Consider the following 26,933-nt stretch of genomic DNA (forward strand, 5'->3'; position numbering starts at 1 on the left):
CATGCAAGCTGCCAGTGCTTGTTCCAATGCAAATGGTGCTAAAGACACAGAGGCCACGTTCACTACCTGTGGTGGAAGTAACGAGTCACCCCAGAGGCACGTTCCGAGGTGTGAGCGGGCAGGCGCAGTTATCGTCAGCAGTGGGGTTAAGTATATATATATATATATATATATATATATATATATATATATATATATATATATATATATATATATATCTATATATATATCTATATATATATATATCTATATCTATATCTATAGTAGCCCTGAAAAAGATCGTCCAGCACTGATGGACGATTGAAAAAAAATAATTGAGGGGAGGAGCTTGAAATTTTGAAGCCAAATTTAACGTGCTCAAGTTCCAAGGCAGCCTGAATATCCCAATGTTTCTCACATGGATAAAAGATAACTATTACAAGCTTAGTACTTATATATTTAGTGCAAACTAGATACATTGCAAACATTGCTCAGATAAAGCAGTATCAACTTTAACTTTCCTCTTTTATCCCATTCAATGGGGTTACCATGGGTAAATACACTGGGGAAGTCTATAGTGAGCTCCTAACGATTACTCAATGCCAATGATTACCTGGCCTAAATAAGGCGAATTCTAGGAAACTGTCTAATTGAACAGCTCATTTTTTATTTTAATAGAAAAGATGGATTATAAAGATCATTTCAGTCAAAAAACAGAGTTAGGATTGCACTGTGCAAATTATTGGTCGTACTTCATCCAGCTAGAACTGGTTCTATTCACTTATTATAATAGGCATTACAACAATTTAATAAAAGGCATTTCAAAGACACCAAGACAGTAAATACTCCGGTATGAATTTGTATATGTGCATTGCTTATTCCATTTTGAACAAGAGCATAATTTGTAGACTTGATATAAATGAATATAGAAAAAGACAAGTTACTCACAACAGAAACGGACCGAGCAAATGATCTTTTCAGGATATGCACTGGCTCACTGACTTGCTGCTTTCCTTTGGCAGCATTTCCATCGCTTGTTGGCAACCTGTCATATTTACAAATGAACCTTACATCAAGAAATGCAGCTCATACAGTAGAAACATTTGGTAAAATTACTCTTTTTTTGTAGAAGTTTCTATCTTTTCACATGCATACAGAAAAGAAGTTCTTACCTATAGAGCAATTGTGGTATTTGACCTGCATTAACATCTGTACCATTATTTGACTTCTTGGAGCTTTTAAATTGGAAAACAACTCTGGCAAAAGAAGAAGAAAAAACATCAGCGCCTTAAGCTTGTAATACTGTACAAAGTGTAATATGGAATCACAATTGGCAAGGTCTACATACATTTATCTAAAAAAATGTTACACACTGAATATTTTAGGGAGTTTTGAACTTTCTTTCATTACTCTGAAGCCGTTTACAGACATTTAACATGGAGTTTAGGGGAGGATACAGGGGCTGGGCACTTTTTGGTCTATGGCTCTGCAAGTTCAGATCGAAACTTCTTTGGACTACAAGCGCATAATCACAAGGTCTAGGTCTGCTGGTAGTCAGGTTAAACTTGTTTTAATCATGCCTTAAATCACACCCACTTTCCTTCATTATGGATGGACTCGTATTTATTCGGGCTGTCTTTTTATTTGTGCTTTTTTTCATATCTATTCAAATATCAAGTCGAAAAGTCAGAACAAACTAAGAGATGAAATATACTGCGGAAACCAGAAACAGGTCTACATTTTCCACCAGTGGGAATACATAGCAGGTAAAACACAATGGACTATCAAACATAACAGGAGGAGGGAAAAAGCTGCTATAGCATTGACTATCGCAGTTGCTCTCAGTAATGATGTAAGCACCAAAACATATTCTATAAACACGTCAGATCTTATCTTGCTTGTGATTAATATTCTACTTCTTAAATAAAAGCTGCTTCCCTCCTCATTTTTCTATTTATTTATATATACCTGGTGTGATTGGATCACTTATAACCAACTTATGGTATAAATTAATTTAAAGGAAATAGCACAGGGCGCTTATTTATATAATTGCAAATGCACTTCTTTTTGATATTGTGTATATTTTGGTATAGGAAATCCTTATTTCTTGATTATTTCTTGAGACCAGAAGAAAATTCGTTTTTTTTCTTTTTTAACCTTGCTAGAGGAAATGCATTATTTCTGATGCATATATCTGATACAATAAGCCTTTGTTTATGAAGTCTTGTGTATCTTGGTGTAAGGAAATGCCTTGCTTGGGGTTTTGCAACTTTTCTTGGGGAATTCTTTTCTTTGGAGGAAATGTGCATTTTGCAACTGTTGGAAGAAAGGACACATGTTAATTAGCCCTTATTGATGTGTGAGGGTCTAGCACCTGAAGGCATAGGAAGGTTTAATTAGACTGCTGTTCGATTTTCTCTGTCTCTGAAACACGATCCAGGAAATCACAGCAAAGTTTTAGGATATCACAGATAAGCATAAATATTGTTAGCTTTGCATTGCATGTAAATCCATGTTTGGGTAAACAAATTGCATCCTGATTCTAAAAATAGCCTGTGAGGCTGTGTCCAAATCTGTATAAAAAGCCCTGTCTTGTATTGAAAATTGTTCTTCTGATTCCATCTGACCTGACCACTGGTACCTTCAATCAGTGTGACTGCAAATAAACATCACTTGCTTAAAAGACCTGCTTGAAAACATCTTCCATGCTAAAAATCCTGTGACCTACAGATTAGACCAAATATCTAATCCGTTCCCGGCTGTTTGAGGTTTGGACCCAACATCCAGTACCACCGCACTGCCACTACCCAGCAGCTCTGGCCAGTGGGGATCCATACACAGCAACCCTGATCCATAAGAGGAGGTCAGGAGTACCAGCCCAGGTTACACAGTAACAGGGTACATTAGCAGCGTCAGTTATCCAGAAGAAACCCGGTGCTGGTTGCCGGTAAAGGAGTCCAGTGGTGGTAGCAGTTGTAAGCCCCTCCTACTGCGGTGAGAGGACTCGTTTGGGATAACGAAAGGAGACGATGGCAAAGTAAGCCCAGCCGTTTCCCAGCAACAGCAGACAGGGTGGCATAGGCGGTCCATCCTGTCAAACCAGGATATATCATGTTTCTGCAAAATGTAGCCATATAGTCTGGGAGACCAGGATCAATAAAATAAGAAAGCAAGCCTTACCCATCATCTGTGGTTATTGAAGCCTGTCCATGAGAGCCGCAGTCACTGCTAGGACCCGATACACGAGCCCATGCCACATACCACCAGCCAGCTTGTAAAAGGACGGGTTCATCAAACATCATGGCATATTTCTCTCTAGGATTAAAATGAAAATCTAGTGTGAAATAGTTTGATTTGTTGATTAGCTTAGACATGATTTCTAAACTAGCTTTACATTATGAGCAGATAATTTCTTGTAACTAGACCTTCTGCCAATCCTAATGAGATACCACAGCATATCTACTATGGCAAAAAGGTGATATACATGCAAGTACGCGCCTAAACACTGTTTAAAAATGTACAGTTCTAATAATAATGTGTCCGCACACAACGATGATTGTGTTTACCACATTAAACAAACTCAAAGTGCACTGTGAACACATTCAATGACCACCTTACAAATGTACGTTATTCAGAGTGTTACATTATATACATACCTTCAAGTTGTTTCCACATTTATTTTCCATTATCGAATATTTGCATTTCTGTACAATCCATCAACATACAACTAAACGTCAGACATTACGATTACGATTATTTTTTTTAGAGAGATTTTGTCTGTCATAACAGTGTTTGCTTCATATATTACAATTCTGACATGATAGAGCAGATATATTTGCAGTGCATGCACAATATAGAACATTTGCAGTATCATTACAGTTTAATCACATGATTACAATAGACGCACTTTAATCAACTCAATCTGATCAGTTTGTAAAAAAAAACCTTCCACTTCAGATTGGATCATCAAGCAATTTAACCATCTGCCTTTGATTATATTTCATTTATTGTCCCATGTACACTGTCAATAAAAATGATTGGACTCAATGATCAGATTATAGGCAGAGTATGATTTAGTAAGCATAGACCTCTGTGTACAACTCACCTGGCTGCACAGTCATATGCAAGAACATCAGTCTCTGCAAGCAAGTCCCCATCTGTTTCATGGTCACCTCCATCTGACCCCAATTCAAATAACTGTAGTGAGGAATACAAGAAAATGCTCATTATGTCAATGTGTCTCTAAATCACATTAGAGGAGATCGGTGCACATTACACATACAAAAAGGTCACCTTTATTTTCGCAGTGTATTCTCCTCTACCTCCAAAAAGACCTAGTCCACCAAGCAGGATGTCTGTGTCAGCACAGAAACGAATAGCTTCCACTGAATGTGCAGAGTAGCCCCAGCCTCCACCATGACCTTAACAAATGGCAAACAACATATTTATTTAAAGTAGCTGGACACTAATGCTTGGCATGTTTGTTTCTGCAAGTACAAACCAAACTAGACTCATACTTTCAAATCGGTTAACAACACTGTAATCTTCCTTGGAATAAACTTTCAACACTGATTGAGTTTCCTCTTCAGTACTTGAGACGCCCATCTTCAAGTCTTGCATTGCAGCCAGTGTGTCGAGACAGCCTGAAATTAGGAATATCATAAGGACACAGAGAAAACAGCATAGAGTAACTCATTTCTATGCATAACACACACACTACAAACAATTGTTTTTCCATTTAACAAATATACTCCACTATATTGCCTCATATTCAGAGTTTTAGCACTTTATTGGTAAGAAAAAAATCAATTTAAACTGTTCAAGTTATTCAGACACAAAGCTAACACAAGTTATGTATACTAAACACAAATAAACCTACCCAGTATATGCAAAGCAGCATGTGATCGAGTGGTTACTGCTTTTTGTCCTGTAGGCAGTGCCAGCTCTGGGCTAAGTATGCTACATCTTAACTGCATGTCCGGGGCAGATGGGAGTCTCGAGTCCGCTATAACAGCATTATAACACCAAAACTCTCTAGTGCTGGCCTGAAATCTAGAACAAAAGATCACTAATCAAAGTGTTTTATTTGCATTAGTATTCCGTTATGTGTGTTAGAAGACAGGCAAACTATTGTATTCAGAACATGTTAAAGGAGCAGAGACAATTATAGTTAGAAAGCACGTTTAGCCCAAATTCTTATATATAAGGTTTTAGGGTAGTGTCAGATGGGCATATTTAGCGACACATTTTTTCACTACTGACTGAATTAACTGTAGAAGTAGAACAAAATATTGTACAAGAAAAAGAAAAAAAAAAAAAAAAAAAAAAAATCAGGTCCCATGGGAGTATTTCCACAGCTAAAATATCTTCTCAGAAATTGTGGCTAGTGTAAAAAAAAATGCTAAAAACTCTGCTATATTAAAATGTAATGTATGTTACACAACTAGATTTAATTGCCTTAAAGTATTTTCAGTCCGCTAAAGTAGTTTAATGTTTTGGATTAGGTCCAGAGCTAAAAAAGCTGTGGAGTTTTCCCAACTTAGATTGTGAAAGGAAAATGCTCTGAGAAAACATGCTCAAAAATGGACCTCTTTTTTCAGCTGCTTTCTTTAGCCAGTTGAGTCGTTGCCATCCGATAAGAGCCATAGGTGGCAGTCTACATTGCACAAAATTGATTTCTTACAGTTCTTTAAAAAAATGCATATATTACTATTCAACACAAGTTAAAACTACTGGCATATACATTTAGTGGAGGAGGAAACATACCTCCAAATAACATCATGAACGGGGTCCAAGCAAACCCCAAAACCTTGCAGATCTTCTTGTTCAGAATCGTTAAAAGTAGCACAGCTTCCATCAACTTTATTGATAAGAAGGCATTTAAATGGTGGTGGCTCAGTCATAGAAGCTGGCACTAGACCTATAGAATTAGAGAACATTATTTAATATTGCCTGCAGTTACAGGATATCATGCAGCCATCACATTACTACTAAGGGGGTCTTGGTGTGGCTGAAATACAGTTGATTGTCAGTCGATACAAGAAAATACAGCTACTGAAAAATATTGTCAAGAAGCAAAAGAAAAACAAAAGTTGCCAAAAGCAAATAAACTAAAAATTGTTTAACACCAATGCTTTGATCTAGTTAAAATGTCTAACGCCACATGTCAATTCTTTCCTTTTTTCATTGTGTATATAAAAACAGATTTCCAATTAAAGACAAATTGCCTATAATTAGAAATCTATATGGTTTACACCATGCAGAAAGGATAAAAAAAAAAAAAACAAAAAAAAAAAAACCCTCAAAGCAGCTCGAATACTTCTTCAAAAGAATCAAAAAAGCTTGCATTCATTTAAGGTTCCTAAAATACATGTAAATCGATATTCATCAGTTACTACATTGTAGTACAATTCACTTGCGATGCAGAATTCAGCAATTAAACATAAAAAAAAACCTGTTACTTGCCTATTATATGGCGACTTGCAAAGATTTCCGATGTGGCTAAAACATGGGAGTTTATAAGTGCTTCGTCTATCCGCAAGAAGGTCTGATCTCCACTTGCACCAACCCATGTTGCTTTCCTCCCGTACTTTGATCCAATATTTGGCATGGGTGCTGGCTTTGCATTCCAATAAGGCATGTCTAAGATCGGTCTCCCAAGCTGTCCTTTCTGGAAAGAACAATTCATATACTAGGATTAACCACCCTATACATTGACTTTCAAAGTACTTACCACCAATTACACATTCAGAATACACTTTAATTGAGTTAACCCCAAAGATGTTCTTTTGTAAAAAGAAGATTTTTTACTCACCGTAAAATCAATTTCTCTTACTCCATTGGGGAACACTGCGAGACATTGGGTATAGTAAGTGGGACTAGGAGTTTAGGCACTTATGAACTTGTTTGTTCCCTACACTCCTCCCCTACTATGCCCCTCATCTCCAGCTCAGACCCCAGTTTTTTTATAACAAGCCAGGAAGAGAGGAAAAGCAATACAGAAAATAGCACCAAAAACAGCATTTCTTTCAGAGCAAGGGAGGATGCGCAGTGTGCCCCAATGGAGTAAGAGAAATCGATTTTACGGTGAGTAAAAATCTTCTTTTCTCTTTTTTACCATTGGGGTACACTGCGAGACATTGGGACATACCAAAGCTGCCTCTAAGGGAGGGATTGCTCTTGAACGGCTGCACACAACATCCTGCGCCCAAAGCCCGCATCAGCGGATGCAAAGCCATGCAACCAAGAAACTCTGTAGAAGATGTCGGCGTTGCCATCCAGCACAACTGCTTTACAGACGCACCCCGATATGTCGTCCAAGAAACGCCAACCGTCCTGGCGAGTGAGCTATAAAGTCACCAGAACAGGATAAGGGGCGTGAACATCCCGCAGAATGGTGGAAGAGATGTAGCAGGCATGATACTGTCTGGAAACTGACCAGACCCGCTATTAAGTGTCCGAAAGGACGAAGAGGACATTAGTTGGTCAATCTGGCACCGAAGAGCACGAACCGCATCCGGCCGATGAAGAGTGTAACAAGCAATGGAGGAAGAACAACAGAATGCTTGACCACAAAGCTCCAAAGTGTAATGCAGATACTATCCTCTGAACCAATCTTGGCCGGAGGGATGCACCTCTGTATCTTTCTGGAAAAGTAAAATGTGGGAGTGCAATCCACACTACCGCCACCGGACCCCTGCGAACAGGGGCGATATCCAAGGAAACACCCTTACCCTGGGATAAACATTTTCCCAGAGTCAGCAAGTCAAAAGTGGCCAAAACAAGTGCTCTGATCACCCGGACTAGATTTCATGGCTTCCCCTCACCAACCAAAGGGGGGTGAATCGGCAGAGACCCCTCGAAGAAAGGACTGAACATACCATGATAGTGTAAACCGGCGCCGAAATTCATGTAGAGCACCGGGAGCTGCACCTTGTGGGAACCTAGGCGGATATCAAGGCTAGGACACGAAAGAAAGCGACCTAGAGAGTCAGCACTGGGACATGTGAAAACTCTAGGATTCACACCAAACGTTTTACCGTTTCCAGACCTAGGAAAACGGATGTGGAAAATGCCTTAGAGGCTCTATTCAAGGTATCAAGCAGCTCCCTGCGAAGAACCTCTGGCCCTAAGGTTAGAGTTTTCCAACGCCACTGCGCCAAGCTAGACGATATAAAGAGCAACAGAAGGAGGACCCCGACAGTTCAGATTTGGCCACAGAGGTAGGCGGAAGGGAGGTGTCGCCACCAGCCGCCAATACCTGAGAACTATACTTTGCGATGTAATTGACGGGCCCCAGGATAGCTGGAAGCCGCACTGTTTTAGAAACTCCTTAGCACCCATGAGAGCCTGGGAAGTGGAAGAGACAGGTACACCAGACCAAAGCTTCAGGCAGCATCCTGGCATCGGAGAATTTCACTTAAGGATCTCTAGATTATGAGCAGTAAAAGGTTGACCTGATAAATAAGTATGGATGCCCTGGGGACAAAATCCGGAGTGCCCCCAAGACTCCATCAGGAGGGCAAAAGGACGTCTCCGTGGAGAGACCATTCCCCCTGGTTAATTGCCTGCCTGCCGAGACTCTTGGCCTCCCACTTATTCATGCCGGGATAATGGACAAACGTGCGGGAACATGACACGTTCCTCAGGTCATAAACTGGTTGTCTCTCGCACTGTTCTCAAGCCACATGTTCCCCCGTGATACTACAGAAATGCAACAGCCGTGGCATTATCTGACTAATTGTCTAGAGGCTTCCTGGTCAGGAACTGCTGGGCCTGACGCCACATCCTGCGAACCTTGGGCACCAGATTGAAATAACAGTCTTCTTGGGAGGACCCAAAAGACATTGGAACCCTAAGGACCCTATTAATTGGCCTCCATGTAACAGATTAGACCCTGTCAGGACCGGGGTTCAGGACCTGGAGAACGACTGACCTCACTCCTGACTGTGTGGCTAACCACTGTGAGAGAGTTTGACATGTGGGTTTGGACAGAGTGATGATCTACAAGTCCAAAAACCGGGGACCCAGCTCTTTTCCAGAAAATCTCCCTCTAGAGATGTCGAGACAGGAGCGTGCAAACATTTCTACTCTTAACGTTGGTACCCTGTATTCCAGAAGCCTCCTACAACTGAGAAGAGAAAACTTCTCTCCTGCCAGGAGCATCCTTTTCATGCGCTGAAGTGGGAGGGCCATTTCCTGCGGTAGGAAGACCCTGTGGGACCCAGAAGCTAAGGTCTAATAAACGTATCTGCTGTGGCAGAATGAGTGGGGACCTATGTAGTTTCTGCACCCCGACGTGTGCTTCCAGGAACCGGATGAAGATCTATCTGTGAGAGAGAGATCACGGAGCTCTCAGAAAGTGGTTGTCCAGACAGGGAACGATCGTGACTTGCCGGGTGTGGCGTAGCCCTGCCATGACAACCATAACCTCGAAAACCCACGAGGCGAAATGTGTAGAATGAAAAGTCAGAATCCTGAGCCGGAACTGAAATTATTGTACCATCAAAGCGAAAGAGACACCGGTGCCCCCTTCCCGACTGGTACATGTAAGAAGACCTCCATGATATATATTGATGTATATTGAGGCCAGGAACTCCTTCTGTTCACTGCCTGCAATGACTGTGCACAGTGACTACATCAAAAACAAGAGAATGCAGGCCTGCCTGTTGAGGCACTGCCAGCTTAAAAGGAAGGAAAGGATCCGTCTGTGGGCCAGGAACAGGTTGGAATAAAATACCCCAACCTCTGGGAATACCACCAGGTATATAGGATCCTCACCTAACTGCACCTGTGCAGGTGCTCCTATGGGAGTCAAGAAGTGACTATTTGATGGGGCACCCCGACCCCGGGAAAGAAAATGAATGAAGGGTTTAAGTCCGCCCTTGACGTGGCCTAGCGGAGATGTACTCTGACCCCCCAGTGGCCCCTTGAGACTACACTGTAATTTTGCAAAAGTGAGAAGATCCGTTATTGGAACATCCTCCAGAATACCTCTGGCTAACTGCTCTGACCACGGCTGAATGACCTATTTCAAAACGCAGCTATGACCCTGTAGGGTGTAAAACAAACTGGCAGCCGTCAGTTAAGCTGAGTGGAGGCCATGTCACACTTCCAGTCAGAGGAAACCTACCATGGGCGTCTGCCCTGTGTAGGGATAGCAGAATATGTGAATATACGAGTCACAGGGTTGTCAATCGAAGGGGTTCCTTCCCTTCCTATACTGATCCCGACTGTGAACAACTCTGAAAAGAAAAATTATGCTTCTTCTGTGAGATGGTGAGCAAATGTGTCTATGTCTGGGTGGAATCACACCAGGACATAGACATAGGCATTCTGTCTGGGAAGATGTGCCTGCGACAGATATGATCTGTGTGGGCTGAGTGTGTGTGTAGAAGCGTGAGAAAAGGGGGGGGGGGATGTTAACGTACCTTTTCAGACCCTATCACCACCTTAGTGAGTTCGGCCATTGATGCAGTTAGTGATTTTAGCCTAGACTGGCTTCTCCAGAGCTGCCGACACCGAGGCGGGAGCACCTCGTTCACAGGCCTTAGTATCGTACATATACATATATATATATATATATATTATACACACACATACACATAAATTGTGAAAGTAGAGCAGGATGTTTAACTGGGTCTATCTAGCAGTTAATCCTGAAATAAGATACATTAAGCTCCAGTACTGTAAAACAAGCTCTGTACACTAATATGTGTAACTTAGGTCAGAGAATAAAATTTAACTGCTATAAAGCGAGGCGACCCCGTTTAAGCAATGTTAACACATCTACTGAAAACGATACCAATCAGTAGAGGCACAGAAGGTCGGAATCCTGAGCGTTCTATCCAGGTGCAGCGTGTCCTGTAATGGCTGCCCTCCGTGAAGCCCGCCAAGGCTTGCAAGAGGAAGGAGGAAATTCCATAATTCAGACAACCCAGTTAATGGCCGCCTCCATGTGCAGGTGAACAGACCATATATATATGGCCGGTCAGCAGATTGTCTCCTATGGAGTGCAATCGCTGACGTGTCCCCTTCACCGCTCGTTGTCCACGGGAACTGCCGGCAAGTGATTCATGTCGGGAGGAGAGGCTTGACACTTCACTCCCGCCTGATGCAAACAGTGCTATGAGCCTGCATATTTCAGGTTTACACTAGCAGCTCCTCCGTTCTTGTGTGGTTTTGCTCGTCTAACTATGGGAAGGTATTGCAGGCAGAGATGCGAGGGATGAAAGAGACCAGGCTGCTTCCCACTCCGTAGGTACCCAGAGTGAAGGGAGCCGATTGGCTATTCACTCCCTGGGTTTTTAATGGTCCCTGCGCTGCACCTAAGAAAAGGAAAAAAAAAAAAAAGAGAGAAAAGAAGTGACCAATCTCCTAAGGCACTTAAAAAAAACTGAGGTCTGAGCTGGAAAGGAGGAGCATAGAAGGGGAGAAGTGTGAGGAACAAACAAGTTGATAAGTGTCTAAACTCCTAGTTCCACCTACTATACCCAATGTCTCGCAGTGTCCCCCAATGGTAGGAGAAAGAGAGAAAAAGAGAAAAAGAGAAAGTATCTTTTTTTTTTTTGCTGTAGATTTAGTTACCTGGTGTTATGTGGGCAGAACCAAAGCTTAAAGACATGATAATGGTCCCCCCCTTGGGTCCATGGTCACTATTAGAATACAACCTCCCCTTCTCTCTTCCCTGTACAGCTTTACATAAACAGTGGACTGTTTTTTAAAATGTTGTCTTCACCATCACATTTTATTTCATATAAGACTTTGTTGCTCTATAACTTAACATGCCTAGACCAACTTGGTGTTTTCAATGAGGAGAAAAAGAAAACTATGATCAGTGTTGGCTGTGGATCATAGCAACTTCTAGCAATCAGCCAGTACTTGTAATCAAGAATCACACAGGCTGCTTATTATAAGTTACTTTGACTAGCACTGATCACAAGCAGTCATAAAAACTTACTGCAAGTAGTCTTCATAGTCATGTCTCATGGCTTGTCCTAAGTTCTTATAATTAGGTCATGTGATTGGTGTGATCATAGTAACTTAGGAAAGCCTACGCAGTCTGATTAAAAGTGCAGGCAGATCACCGCTTGTTCATGTATTTTTTAACTGATCATATCATTCAAGTAACAGGCGACATCCAGGTAGGTTGTACTGAACAGTAGGGGCTGTAAAGGTAAATTAGAAAAACATGTGGCTCTAGTGCAGTTGTGGGACTAAAAGTGGTGCTAAGTTAAAAGCTACACAACAACTGGTGAGATACAGCTCGTCCGGTATAAGGGCTGCAAGCTGGTTTTATAAAGGATGCATAATGGGCTATAAGGCTATATGCAATTAAGCAGTTTATTATTGCATGATGCTGCATATTTTGGGTAAGTGGCTATATAAAATAGATTTTACAATTGTATACAAAATTTACAAGTTTCACAAACACTGCAAACGGAAGAAAACTTTCTGGGTATATAACTTTTTTCCTGTACCGAAATGCATGTTATGTTAACCAGTAAATGTTAAAGAAGCACCTCTTATGACAAATCATAAAGAAAGGATTAGTTGTGACTGAAACATTATTCAATTTCAAATATGCTGGTGCGCACACAATCACAAAATATTGGTATAGAAGCAGTGGAAAAAGTATATGTTGAACAGAAAATAAAAATATTACACCTAATTATTATAAACTTTACATTTCTATTACTTTATAGCATTAAAGTCCAATTTTCACAGAACACCCTCTGGTTATGCCAAAAAAGTAGTTACCCATCCAGAGCTTGGAAGAACATATAAACATATTAGCTGTGCTAATCAACAAAATAAATAGACAATGAGCGCGAGACTACGAAGCAATAACTTTTAAACAAGGATCACAATGTGGGGAAAAAAAAAAAAAAAAGATATGCTAGCAGATGACAAACATCAACTACGCTGTACTATGAAAATCACTTCCATATATGTTTTTATAATGAGACAATTGTGAACCAAAGAACCAAGTAATATTATAAGCAGTGACAAAATCAATCAATGGAGATTAAAAAAAATAAAAAAAAAAATAAATAGAAATACTAGGAAGCAACACAAAAAAAGTTTGATGTGTTTTTAATTAATAGCTGTGCCAATGATGTATGCTAATATAAAAATCTCTGAAGTGGGACTAAAAGTTATTTGTGAGAAAATGGAATGGGAATTGGGCAATGGGCAAAACAGGTCAAAGAAGTTTAGTATTTATTTAAAATCTTTTAGATAAACCTTTTAAAGGAGGAATTTAGAATGCCTAGTGGTACCCATGGACTATGCTGGTGTATAAAGAAATGTTTGAAAGCTGACTACATCATAAAGCTTGGTGTACCTTCTACAATCTTATATATAAAATTCATTGGTCTGTGTCTGTCCGGTTATGCAGTCAGACACTCCTGCAACGATTAGGATGAAATCAACGTGAGGTGGCCCAGTAGGATCCTGGTCAGGATTTAGTGGTGTTAGGGTCCCAGTTGGACCTCCCGATGATGTACGTTGTGCAGAACTTAGACGTGGGAAGCCTGTACTGAGCCCTCCACCGGATGGATTTGGATAACATCTTAGCTGCTAATTATTTTTAAAATGTTGAGTTACATCCAACTCATTGATAACTTAATAACAAAGATTTATCCCCAGTGAATTGTGGGTACTTCAGCTAGTTGTAGTATAAAAGTGTGAACACAAAACTTTGACATATCATCCAATAAGTGATTGCATACAGTATGCACTGGTAGACATATCGACAATACTTATAATGAAACAGCAAGGATACAACCATAGGCAAGTTAAAACATTACAAATACAAAATAACAAAGGGAATATTATTAGCAGAACTTTCTAACAGAAACCATTTTCTTTTCCCCAAAAACAGCAACATTAATTTATAGAACAGCCACAATTTTCTTCTTTACTTACTGAAAAACTTCCAAATGTGAACACTTGGCCATCCATTAATAGGACTGCTGTGTGATTGCTCCCAGCCGTGACTTGAGTACTTGGGCCTGGCAGTGCCTGTACCAACGTTGGACAACCCCTATATAAGAAAAATCACGATATAGAGATAGAAAAAGAGATAGAGATATATATGTAGATAGAAATATACACAAAAAATCATATCTAAATACATAGGGACAGTCTCACATTTTAGAGAACAGTGCATAATACAAAGAATAAATTCAAGTTATATGACCAATCCTGTGCAAACTAATCTATTTAATATAAACAAGCTCCAGGAGATATACAAGTTTAATGCATACAGATTTTATATTACTTCTATCAGTCCAGTAAAACAGATTGTATCCACTTACACCGAGAGAAGCATTGAACTTAATAACAGAAGTGAACTGTACCAAACAAGTAATAATTCCCACACCCCAGTTGTTCCAGATTACCATGCAGAAATGGAGCAAAGAAATCTGTATGCTGTGGAAATGGTCACAGATTGAAGCAAGACGTCATTCACGACTGTTCTTTTTTTTTTGGTCAGAATACCCATAAGGATGGTATGCATTAAATATGGAATAATGATCAATTTGATAATGAAATATTAAACCTATCAAAGGCTGTATCCTACTATCTGTTAAAGGATAATATAGTAAGGCACTTTGTGAAGACTGTAATAATCAATAGTGATACCTTCACTAGCTAAACTGAAAAAAATGGTTCTAAATAGGCTTAGATAGTGATGCACATCTCCTGTTGCACAGTCAATAATGTTCAATATTATATAGACATACCTGGGTTAAAACACAGTAAAAAGAGGATTTATGTACTTACGTTAAATCCGTTTCTCTGATTCCGTCTGGGGGACACTGCTTACCATGGGTTGTGGAGGGGAGCTTGGGGAGTTGGCACCTAACTAGTTAACTTTAGTACTGCCTACGGACCCCTCCCCTCTACAATCCCCCTGCCTCTTCCTCCGCAGTTATTTAAAAAGCCCCAAGGAGATAGGTCAATCAACCAAGAGCATATAGAGGAAAGGCAGAAGGGAGGGATCGCAGTGTCCCCCAGACGGAATCAGAGAAACGGATTTAACGTAAGTACATAAATCCTCTTTTCTCTTTCATCCAGTCTGGGGGACACTGCTTACCATGGGGACGTTCTAAAGCAGCCCCCTAAGGGTGGGACTACTCTGAAAGCCCCGCTCGTAAAGCATTACGAACGAAATTTGCATCCGCGGAAGCAAATACATTAAACTGAAAAACTTTGTAAAGGTGTGGACAGAGGACCAGGTGGAGCCCTGCAAAGCTAGTCTGCAGAAGCCCCATTTCTCGCTGCCCAAGACGCCCCTACCGATCTGGTGGAATGGGCCGTAAGTCTCTCTGGCACCGGATGGTTAGCCTTTATGTAGGCTTGTTTAATGGTAGCCGTAATCCATCTTGCAATGGACTGTTTTGAGGCTGGCCAGCCTCTCTTATTAGCATCATAAAGAACAAACAAGGAATCCGTACGCCTCATTAGAGAAGTTCTTTTGACATAAATGCGGAGAGCCCTAACCACATCTAACTTTTCCATAGACTCTGAATCCAAATGGGTAGTGGGAGAAAAGACCGGAACTACAATTTCCTGTTTCAGATGGAAAGCCGAAACTACTTTAGGAACGAAGGAAGGGAGGGTTCTTAACACCTCTCTGTCCTTGTGGAAAACCAGATATGGTTCCCGGCAAGACAGAGCTCCTAATTCTGAAACCCTACGCACAGATGCAATAGCCAAAAGAAAGAGGACCTTCCAGGTCAACCACTTCAAATCTGCCACAAGTAATGGCTCAAAGGGAGGCCCTTTAAGCATGTCCAGCACCAGGTTGAAATCCCACGGTGCTGTAGGCGGAACATAGGGAGGCAGAATATGCAAGACTCCCTGAAGGAAAGTCCTAATATCTGGCAAATCCGCTAATTTCAGGTGAAAAAAATACTGAAAGTGGCGATACCTGAACTTTTAGGGAACCTAAACGAAGCCCTGCTTCCAGGCCATCTTGAAGAAAAAGCCAATAAACGAGGAAGACAAAAGGAGGACGTGTGACATGTCCTATTTTCGCACCATCTGATATCGGCTTTCCAAATCCGGTGATCGATGCGAGCGGAGACCGGCCTTCTGGCTCGCATCATAGTGTTCACCAGGCTGGAGGAAAAACCTCTAGCCCTCCAGAGGCTGGCTTCAACAGCCCTGCCGTTAAACTGAGCTGAGGTAAATTCTGGTAACGGAAGGGACCCTGTAGAAGAAGGTCGTCTCGTGATGGAAGAAGAAACCCCTGTCCTTCTGCCATAGAGAGTATGTCCGCGTACCAGACTCAGCGCGGCCATGAGGGAGCTATCAGAATTACTGGCAGACCTCCTTGTCTTACTCGTCTGAACACGGGAGGAAGCATGGGAATCGGAGGGAACAGGTATCCCAACCTGAAGTCCCATGACAGTCATTACGTCCACTGTCACCGCTAAGTTGTCCCTTGCGCAAAACCTGTAAACCTTTCTGTTGTGCCTGGAGGCCATGAGATCTATATCCGGAAGACCCCACCTCTGAGCCAGAGACTGGAACACTTCCGGATGGAGTGACCACTCCCCCGGCATCATCTGGTTTCGACTTAGGTAGTCGGCCTCCCAATTTTTTATTCCTGGAATGAATACTGCCAATATTGCTGGAACATATTTTTCTGCCCAAATCAAGATTTGAGCTGCAATTTTCATTGCAGCTGCACTCCTGGTTCCTCCCTGTCTGTTGACGTATGCCACGGCCGTGGCATTGTCGGACTGAACTCTGACAGGATGGCCCTGGAGGAGGGACTGGCCTCCCCAGAGGGCCAAAATAATAGCCTTCAATTCCAGCACGCTTATCGATAGGGCTGATTCCTGAACCGACCAAAGTCCCTGGAGCCAAAGGTGCAGGATTACCTCCCCCCCCAACCTTTCAGGCTGGCGTCTGTCGTGGCTATGATCCATGACCATGGAGCAAAGGACCTGCCCACCGTCATGTGATCCTGAATCAGCCACCACTGGAGTGACTCTCTCGTCCTCGGGGATAGAGAGATCCTTTGGAGGTCTAAGCGTAGGTGGGATCCTGACCATTTTGTCAGCAGATCCCACTGAAAACATAGAGAATGGGCTCGACCAAAGGGGATGGTCTCGAAGGAGGCCACCATCTTTCCCAGCAGCCGCATACACAAGTGCATTGAGGGGCTGGGAGAAGACAAGACCTGAGTTGTTATGCTTTGAATTGAACCGATCTTCGACAGTCTGGAACACCTTTTGCTGGCTGGTGTCCATGAACAGGCCTAGGAAAACCCTGCGTTGACACGGAACCATCTGGGATTTCTTTAAATTGATCAGCCATCCATGGCCCTCGAGAACCGCCAAGGAGAGGGACAGGTGATGACGTAAGCAATTCTCTGAGGGGGATTTGATGAGCAGATCGTCCAAATAAGGCACGACCTGAACTCCCTGAAGGTGAAGACGTGCCACCATCACTGACCTGATCTTTGTGAAAACCCTCGGCGCTGTGGAGAGGCCGAAGGGGAGGGCCCGAACTGATAGTGGGAGGATCCCACTGTGAATCTGAGGAGGGACTGATGGTCGCTCCAAATGGGAACGTGGAGGTATGCGTCTTCTATGTCTATGGACGCCATAAAAGGTGTGTTCTAGTACATGTGCATATAGGCCGTCCTTACTAGGGCTGTGGCCGATCATAAGCTGGTCCCTGGAGGGAGGTGCAGCCCCCAGGGCAGCATAACCCTTCCTCCCTCGCTGACTTTCATACACGGACTGCAGCTCAGCAAAAAAAAAAAAAAAAAAAAGAGACCTAAACAGAAGTTGCTGAGTGTTGCAGTCTGCAGGACACGTTTTCTAGAACTGGGGTGAGATTACATACTGGGTTAGTGCGTTTTCCTTTTTCTTACACACTTCAACAGCTGGGTCTCTGTCTGTCATTACAGTGTTCATTTTTCCAAATCGTGTATGCTACATCTGCCTTTTCTCCTCTTTACATGTCTTGTCTGATAAAAGGAGTTATTCCAAGTCTAGGGGGTATATTTAGTAAACTGCGGGTTTGCAAAAGTGGAGATGTTGCCTATAGCAACCAATCAGATTCTAGCTGTCATTTTACAGAATGTGCTAAATAAATAACTAGAATCTGATTGGTTGCTATAGACAACATCTCCCCTTTTCAAACCCGCAGTTTAGTAAACCTAGCCCTAGGGCTGGCAATGCTTCATCGGTAACTTTTTCTGTATGTTTAAAATGTCATTCTAAGTTGCCCAGTCAGGTACTGATGCCTTACGTATAGCTTGCAAGGTTAATGATGGCTGACCATCGCACACACCTGCCGGATTCACCACTGAACTGATAGAGGACATGGAGCGAGCCAGGCTGGTTCTATCAGTTCAGTGGTGAATCCGGCAGGTGTGTGCGATGGTCAGCCATCATTAACCTTGCAAGCTATACGTAAGGCATCAGTACCTGACTGGGCAACTTAGAATGACATTTTAAACATACAGAAAAAGTTACCGATGAAGCATTGCCAGCCCTAGGGCTAGGTTTACTAAACTGCGGGTTTGAAAAAGGGAGATGTTGTCTATAGCAACCAATCAGATTCTAGTTATTTATTTAGCACATTCTGTAAAATGACAGCTAGAATCTGATTGGTTGCTATAGGCAACATCTCCACTTTTGCAAACCCGCAGTTTAGTAAACCTAGCCCTAGGGCTGGCAATGCTTCATCTGTAACTTTTTCTGTATGTTTAAAATGTCATTCTAAGTTGCCCAGTCAGGTACTGATGCCTTACGTATAGCTTGCAAGGTTAATGATGGCTGACCATCGCACACACCTGCCGGATTCACCACTGAACTGATAGAACCAGCCTGGCTCGCTCCATGTCCTCTAAATCATATGCAAAAGGACCCATCCCTCCAGCTCTTCTGCGAAAACTTTGAGTCCTTTAGCAAGACCACAAGACAAGCCGGTTTGGGCACAATGCCTGGCTAGGTCAGTCTAAGGTCTTGTAAAAGTTTCCTCCTCTTTAGTGAGGATACTGAAATGTCTGATTTTAAGTGCTCCTCACGAAGAGAGTGAGGTAGAGGAGGAATCAGACTGAGGATGCAGATTTTGTCGAGGACTCTGATAAACTGCCCACACTAAATTATCCATCCCATGCAGTCTTAAGGACACTACACATCAAGCACAGAGAGGAAGCGACAGTACCTCCTTTCCCGCCCATATATGTCATTGGAAAATTGTCTCTGCGAGGAATGGGCGAAACCCAGATGGAAGTATCAGGTTTCATTTAGATTATCCCTTAACAAATGAGTCTATCAATAAATGAGAAAATCAACCTATAGTGGACACCCCCATAACATGATGTGTAAGGCCAAGACTATTCCAATCCCGAATGCTGCAGCCATTAAGTATGATATGCATAGGAAAGTCAAGGTCATTCTTGCATCTATTTATATAGCAGCTGGTGCTTCTTCAAGATCCATTGTAGCATCAGCTTGGGTCAACAAGGCTATGGAAAGGTAGTTAGAGCAACTTTTGGAAGGCTTGCAGTAAGGAATGTCTAGGTCTGAATTGGTGATCTTGGTTGAACACATCCGCAAGTTGTATGAATTTCTAGAAGTGGCTCTGGCTGTCAAATTGAGGGCCAGAATTTCGGCTTCGGTGGTCTCAGTTCACCAAGTCCTCTGTTTCAAGGCTTGGGAGGTGGAAGTAAAATCAAGAGAGACAATGGAGTCATTGCATTATTTTGCCCAGAGTTTGATAAGATCACTAGCCAAGCGATAGTTCAGAAGTGCACCTTCCTGCAGATAAATCAAGCAAAAAGCGCGGGTCTCTCCTTTTTGGTCATTTCACGTTGCCGGTAAAAGAAGGTCAGGTGTCAATAAGGCAGTTCTCTGCACCTCATTGAGGAGGACACAAAGGAAAACAGGTCTGGTCTATAAAGATAAGTAGGAAAAAACTGCAAGGTGGTAAACGCAAAGGGTGCCTAATGTAGTGACGTGACCAAAATGCGAAGGGTAAGGCAACTAATGTATTTTCAGTCACACAAACGATATGATAGTGTTAGATAGCAAAAAAAGTAATAGTGATGTACATTCAATAAAAACAAACAAAAACCCAAATTCTGGCCAGAAATGAGAAAATCCACAATTAGAAGCAAAAATGAGCATACAGATACCAAGATGAATGTTAAATGGTGTACAGGATACATATAATAATAAAAAAAAAGGTCAAATAAACCTGCAGGGCAATAAACTTGTTACTCATATAGAGATAAAGTACTAGTGTCCATAGGTGAACCCAGGGGTATTCAGAAAGGAATAATCCCCAATGGTGGAGTAGGAGCCCTTATAACTGGTGATAGATAGTAATGACCTCCTATGATAGGGATCAAATGTAAAAAAAGATTCTTAAAGTTGTTCCTTGGTGTAAAAAAAAAAAAAAGAAAAGAAAAAGGAGGGGAAAACAAAATAGAGTTCACATAAATTGTGTGTCCAAAACAAAAATCTTTGTCCGAAAGTTATGAGTCTATAAATCAAACGAAATGCCCGAGTGGTGGTGATATGAACTGCTTCTGGGCACTACATAAAAACACTGCCGTTGTTGACCAAGAGTCCTCTCAGGGGGTACCTGTCTTACCGCTCCAGATGAACGGGAGGTGGCACCTGCATCTATGGCAAGACTCTCCTGTGCTGGCAGTGATCCAGGGCTGCACGCAAAACGCTGTCTGGCGATGATTAGCAGACTGAACTAAGTGTCAGCAGCTGCAGTATGAAGCCTCCCCCTTTCCCCTCTGATTTTTGCACCACTTCTGCTAACAGCAACACCCCAATTTTTTTTTGTTTTGTTTTTTCCCTTCTGTGGACCAGGTGCATTGTCAGGCTCTGCGTGAAGCCATTATGAAGTATTTATAAGTAAAGTCACATTCCATTAGTATTCTTATTGTCTAGAGATCGGACTCCTCGCCCTCTCTGAGGCACGGAAAAGAATGAATCCTAGGCTCCTAGATCTTAAAACAAGAACAGGGGCCACAAAATAGTCCTGTCCAGTTCAGGACCAAAAACTCTCCAACAAAGGGCAAAATAAGTCCTTTAGGACTCTTTGCTTGCATTTTAAAACCTACGCAAGATGGCTGCCAGACTGTAGACATTCTGACCACCTCTCCACCAGCTAATTGACACAAGGCACAGCTAAAAAGGGTCTAAGCGAGGCGCCTACTAACATGTAATCGGACTTAAGCGTGGCCTCAGTTTTTCTATCCCTGCTATCCCTTAAAGTAGCAATCGAAATGGAGGACTACAACCTGTTGGGAGACCGGAACTTATGATCAGGCTAAACCACGCCGTGCATAAAAAAAAAAAAAAAAAAAAATCTTTTAATGAAGGTGATGAAAGGAAGTAAACAGTGTTTCTACTATTTCCTAAACACAATTGCAGTTGAAATTTCAGTTGAAACATCATTATATTCTGTTACCTAGCATGATATGTATTGCACTTGTGTATTCTCATACTATCCCCTTTCAATTGCTTTACTGGACCAAAGGCAAGGTTAGTGTGAGCTCAAGCTCTCTACAGCATCACATGGTTCAAGTAAAGCACAGTATGCTTACAGAATATTCAACTATTTTTTGTTTAAGACTCTTCACACAAATGTAAGTTATAAGACTGTGACAAAAATACACGTTAAGTCTCCCCGGCACAATGAAAATAAGAATGAAATAAAATGTAACTATGCTAAAAAGAATGCTGCCCGTCGCAGCCATGAACACCCTGCTCCCGCACACACAGTTTTAAAAAAGATTGAAGTCCCCAACAGGCTTTGGTGGTATAGAAGGGGAGGAGCTTAGTTTTTGGGATACATATTTAGAAGAGCTCAAGCACCTGTCACCGCAGCATATCTAGTGTTCCTCATAGGAAAAAAAACAAAACAGTATTTTTATACATAATTTAAATCCTTTCCTCTGAATCTATTGGGGGACGCTAAGCTCCCACACAATTACACTGTAATTCTGCTGTTAAAAGTTCACATAAGTTAAATGCTTTTATAGGGATGTTGTAGTTTCACTCTTTAGTTTCGTTTCTCTGGTCCTGTGGCTTGGTTAGAAAAATAATTGTGTTCCCTGGAGGTGGGGGCATAGAGTGAGTTGCAGAAACATACCAAATATTTTAAATTGTCAAAGTCCAAAAGGAGAGCTTTATACCCCATGGTGCAGTGTCCACCACAGGATTCATGGCAGTTTGCACAAACACTTGATTATTTTCTTATCAAAAAGTGATTTTTATTTTTACATTCAAGGACAAGCAATGTAATGCTTCAACTACACTACCACATTTTTTCTTAAGTTCTTAGTGTACACAAATGCGGCTGCGCCATTTAACACTTTACATATTAACAGCCCTATAAATAGTCTGCCGTTCAAAACATGAAGTTGTACCTTCGTTTTCTATTAAATTGCTAGTTGTGCAAGCAGGGCCCTCAATTTGTCTCAAATTATGTTCTTGTAACAAAAATTTTTTATTTTACCTCCCAGATGTAAAGTGCTATATAATATATTGGTGCATTAAAAACAAAAGAATAATTAATAGCAAACAACTATCCAAATTTTACTTTACTAGATATAAAGCAATTGGGACGCTTTTTTTTTTATTTATTTTTTTAATAACAAGAAACTACAGTATTTGAACTAGTTTCTGGTTAAAACTTCTTTGATCAAACATTTATTTACAGGTGTCCCTTCAATTGACAGATAGTCTTGTGAATAATCAGGAGTTGTGCTTCATTTTCCATGTAGTAGATATCATACAACACAGTTTAAATGAGAAACTACGTATCCATATATGCTAAAATCAGAGAGCGTACACATGGTACAGAAAGAAAAAGAAAAAAAGAAAAGAAAAATCTGTTTTTTCCCCTATCTACTATATGTTCCATGATTCCTACAAACTTAGCTTGTGTTCGTGTCACCATCCAAAACACACTTGTGCTAGATTTAGTACCTATGGAAGAAATATACTTTTAAATGCTTATTAGTACTTGCCTGCAACTAACATCGCCGTGACCCAGCTGTCCATGTTGACCATAACCAAAAGTATATACGTCGCCATTCTCCATTAAAACCACTGCAATAGACAGAAAGACAGTATGGTTAAAACAGCACTGAGTTTAATTATGTACATTACTAAAGCAAAATACCACCTAGAAAAGCACCATTGTGAGTTTTACAAAGACCCAGATATGACAAGGGTCAAACATATCATTCTTGGCTTTGATTGTCCATAACGTAACAGGGATTTCCCCCTCCACAACCAGACCGACTGACATTTTTTTGAGTTGTTGATCCAAGTAGGCATTAAGTCCTTAGTCCACTCTAGCGAATTTTATATTATTTGTTTGAGAGCAGGTATAACTTTCTTTTGGTAGCACACTAAAATATTTTCTTTCATGTGAATGGTAAAGAGAAAAAAATACCTACATTTTGAAGAAAAAAAAAAAAAGCTTGTCTACATTTCTTCCCATAGTTTGTTTCACATCATTACAAAAACTCAAGATGTTTACTCTTGAATTAAAAATAGTCTATGAACTCTCCAGTGCAGAGACATAAAAAATGTGTACCTTATGTAAGGTTAGGTGGGTTACAAGCAGCTTTAGTTATAAGGCACATCACACAACTGAAACAGGGGGTATGCAGCATCTAACAAAAGTTGGATAAGCTAGTGATAAAATTGGAGGAAATTAATTAGTTTTAGGTCAAAAATTATATTATCAAACATTTATTCATAGGTGTCCCTTCAGTCAACAGTCTTGCCAATAATTAGAAGCTGTGCTTCATTTTACATGAAGTAAACACAACATAAAACACAGCCTAAAAGAGAAATCATGAATCATTGTGCGAAAATCAGAGAGCTTACACATGGTAGAGAAAGCAGCAAGGATCAGGTTAACCCTTTTTTCGACTATATGTATCCATGATCCCTATTTCAAGCATGGTCTGTGCTCTTTTCACCATTCAATGCACTTGTACGGGTATTTTATGTCCTCTGTGTATGTAAAGTCCACCTTATTCTTGTAGATGGTTTAGAGGTAACTTTAATGACTAAAACACCAATTACTTTCGATCATATAGAACAGTGGTTTTCAAACCTGTCCCCACATTTCCTAAACAGGTCACATTTCCTGTGCTGTAAAATATAGAATAAGTTAATTGAGGACATGTCTGAACCACTTTAAAAGGTAAACTGGTGAAACATGTTTCTTACAATCACATTAGCATTACAGTCAACATATAGTGTATAACACATCACCATACAGATATCTGAGGACCTGCAGCACTTCAGAATTTGCTACCAGTGATGGCTATTACAATGCTCAATTTTGTTTAGGTTCTTGGTGTCACCAAGACAAAAAAAAAACAAACTTCAAAACTTGAAATGTCATCTTTCTGCTAGCAAGTTCCCAAAAATAGATTGGACTCTTTACCTGAATGGTGGAACCCACAGCTGACTTGTACAGCCCGCAGCTCACTGTCAAAGCGGACAGTTCCAGGGGGGTAGGTTGTGATTTTGCTGGCATCTTTCTCTCCTTGTTCCCTGCCCTCATCTGAAAGAAACACACACATACGTTCTGAAAATCTCAGAGAAAATATAGAATTGGAGTTCAATTTAGCATTATGCATGCCACCTCCACAAATGGCAAAATAATTTTGCACTGAAAATAGAACAGGTCAGATAAAGTAGAGGCATGTCAAGTTCACATACATATATCTATATATCACGTTACTGGCAAATATTAACATTTGCAGAGAAACAAATCCATAAGACAAGAATACAGAATTGTTCAAGGTTAGTGTAGGATCTGCACCTACAAAGAAGAAGCATTCCAGGAATGGAGAAATGAACAGAAAGAAATGAAAACTACAGGTAAAGACAAGAAAGGCATCAAATTTTAACTACACCATCAAAGAATACCAAAAAGAGAAATGAAAGCTATGATCAACTTTAAAGATAAAGAAATGATTACAAGACACACATTTAAATGAATGAGTATTTAATTGTATTTTACACCAAAAGAAATGTCTAGTTCTGTCCTTTTACAAATACTTATGTAATTCAAAAAAACAAGATTTTTACTCACCATAAAATCGATTTTTCTTACTACATTGGGGGAAACTGTGAGACATTGGGGGTATAGTAGGTGGGACTAGGAGTTTAGGCACTTAGACTTGCTTTTCCTCTTCTACTATGCCCCTCCTCTCCTGTAGCCTGAGTTTTGTCTAACCAAGCGTATAAAGAAGAGACAACCTATGGGGCCTGAAAAATCTTTCATTTTTTTTTAAAAAAAAATTCACACAACAGAGCTATTGAGTAAGAGAAATAGATTTTACGGTGAGTAACAATCTTGTTTTCTCTTTCGTACCATTGGGGGACACTGCGAGACATTGGGAACATGCCAAAGCTGCCTCTAAGGGAGTGAGGGAATGCTCTGGAACGGCTGCACGCAACACTTTGGGTCCAAAACTCGCATCCGCTGATGCAAAGCCCTGCAGCATCTCGCTAAGGTGTGGACAGATGACCTAGTTGCAGCTCTGCATAGCTGCTCTGCCGAAGCCCCATGGCGGGCTGCCCAAGATGCACCAACAACTCTGGTAGAGTGAGCTTTTAACAATACTGGGACAGGTTGAGACACCCGGACGTAGACCAGAGAAATAGTGGACCTTATCCAGTGGGCAAGAGACTGCTTAAAAGCCGACCAACTCCGCTTGTGCGCATTATAAAGAACAAAAAGGTCTCTTGTTCTGCGGACAAAGGCCGTGCGGTCAACATAACACCGGAGAGCCCGAACCACGTCCAGCAACAGAAACTCGTCACAAGAAGACGACGGCGGCGGGCGGAAAGCCGGGACCACAATCTCCTCATTTAAGTAGAACCTAGATACCACCTTTGGAACAAAGAAAGACTTGGTGTGAAGGACCGTTCTATACTCGTGGAAAATTATGAAAGAATTGCAACAGAGCGCTGCTAATTCGGAAACTCTACGAGCCGACGAGATAGCCAACAGGAACACCATCTTCCAAGTGAGATGGCGTAAATCAACTGACTCCAGTGGTTCAAATGGGGTCTGGGTAACTGCGCTGAGCACCAAATTGAGATCCCAAGGCTCTACTGGGTGAACGAAGGGGGCTGCACATGAAGCACCCCCTGCAAGAATATCTGAACATCCCTGAATGTCACAAGTTTGCGCTGAAAATAAATGGAAAGTGCCGAGACCTGAACCTTAAGGGACCCCGGTTGAAGCCCCTTATCGACGGCGGTCTACAGGAAGGCCAGTAGCCAAGGGAGGCTAAACCTGGATGTGTGTAGACTGTGCCTCACACCAAAGAATGTATGTTTTCCAGACTCGAGATATGGTCGAGGACGACGCTTTTCTGGCTTTAATTATAGTATGACTTCCTGTGAATTAGGGTTTCAACAGCCACGCCCTCAAAGCTAGACGATTCAAAGAGTGGCAGAGAAGAGGACCCTGTGCGAGAAGATCTGGTTGCACAGGCAGATGGAAGGGGGATGCTGCCGCTAGCTTCAGAATGTCGAAAAAACCATGCCCTGCCTGGCTACCAGAATTGCGGCCACCCGTTCTCTAACTCTTTAAGCACCCGCGAGAGCATGGGCATTGGCGGGAACAGGTACACTAGCTGAAAGTGCCTTGAGACCGTCTTGGCATCTACAAACTCTGCCTGAGGCTCCCGAGATTTCGAGTAGTATCAGGGAATCTGATAATTTAGCCTGGATGCTATAAGATCGGTCTCCGGCATGTCCCAGCGCTCCACTAGAAGAGCAAAGACCTGTTTGTTGAGGCGCCATTTGCCTGGGAGAAGTGAACCCTCTGTCTGCTGAGGAAGTCAACCTCAAAATTTTCCACACCCGGAATGTAAAAGGCTGATATATTGGGAACATGGCGCTCCGCCC

The 26,933-nt window shown here is 41.5% G+C and overlaps 1 protein-coding gene across 17 annotated transcripts in view; it reads right to left on the reverse strand.

Moving 5' to 3' along the window:
- Positions 1 to 26,933, reverse strand: part of MYCBP2 (MYC binding protein 2) — a 216,616-nt gene that overhangs the window by 109,002 nt on the left and 80,681 nt on the right. For all 17 annotated transcript variants that reach the window (XM_075199851.1, XM_075199857.1, XM_075199864.1 and 14 more), the window contains 12 exons: positions 24,451 to 24,570; positions 23,012 to 23,093; positions 13,909 to 14,026; positions 6,445 to 6,649; positions 5,746 to 5,899; positions 4,859 to 5,031; positions 4,497 to 4,622; positions 4,273 to 4,400; positions 4,085 to 4,176; positions 3,160 to 3,294; positions 1,152 to 1,235; positions 928 to 1,024 (listed from right to left, as the gene is read on the reverse strand). In XM_075199851.1, coding sequence (XP_075055952.1) covers positions 928 to 1,024; positions 1,152 to 1,235; positions 3,160 to 3,294; positions 4,085 to 4,176; positions 4,273 to 4,400; positions 4,497 to 4,622; positions 4,859 to 5,031; positions 5,746 to 5,899; positions 6,445 to 6,649; positions 13,909 to 14,026; positions 23,012 to 23,093; positions 24,451 to 24,570 — 1,514 coding nt within the window. The remainder of the gene's footprint in view (positions 1 to 927; positions 1,025 to 1,151; positions 1,236 to 3,159; positions 3,295 to 4,084; positions 4,177 to 4,272; positions 4,401 to 4,496; positions 4,623 to 4,858; positions 5,032 to 5,745; positions 5,900 to 6,444; positions 6,650 to 13,908; positions 14,027 to 23,011; positions 23,094 to 24,450; positions 24,571 to 26,933) is intronic.

The sequence above is a fragment of the Mixophyes fleayi genome, chromosome 2 (genome assembly GCF_038048845.1).
Source record: "Mixophyes fleayi isolate aMixFle1 chromosome 2, aMixFle1.hap1, whole genome shotgun sequence".
NCBI lineage: Eukaryota > Metazoa > Chordata > Amphibia > Anura > Limnodynastidae > Mixophyes > Mixophyes fleayi.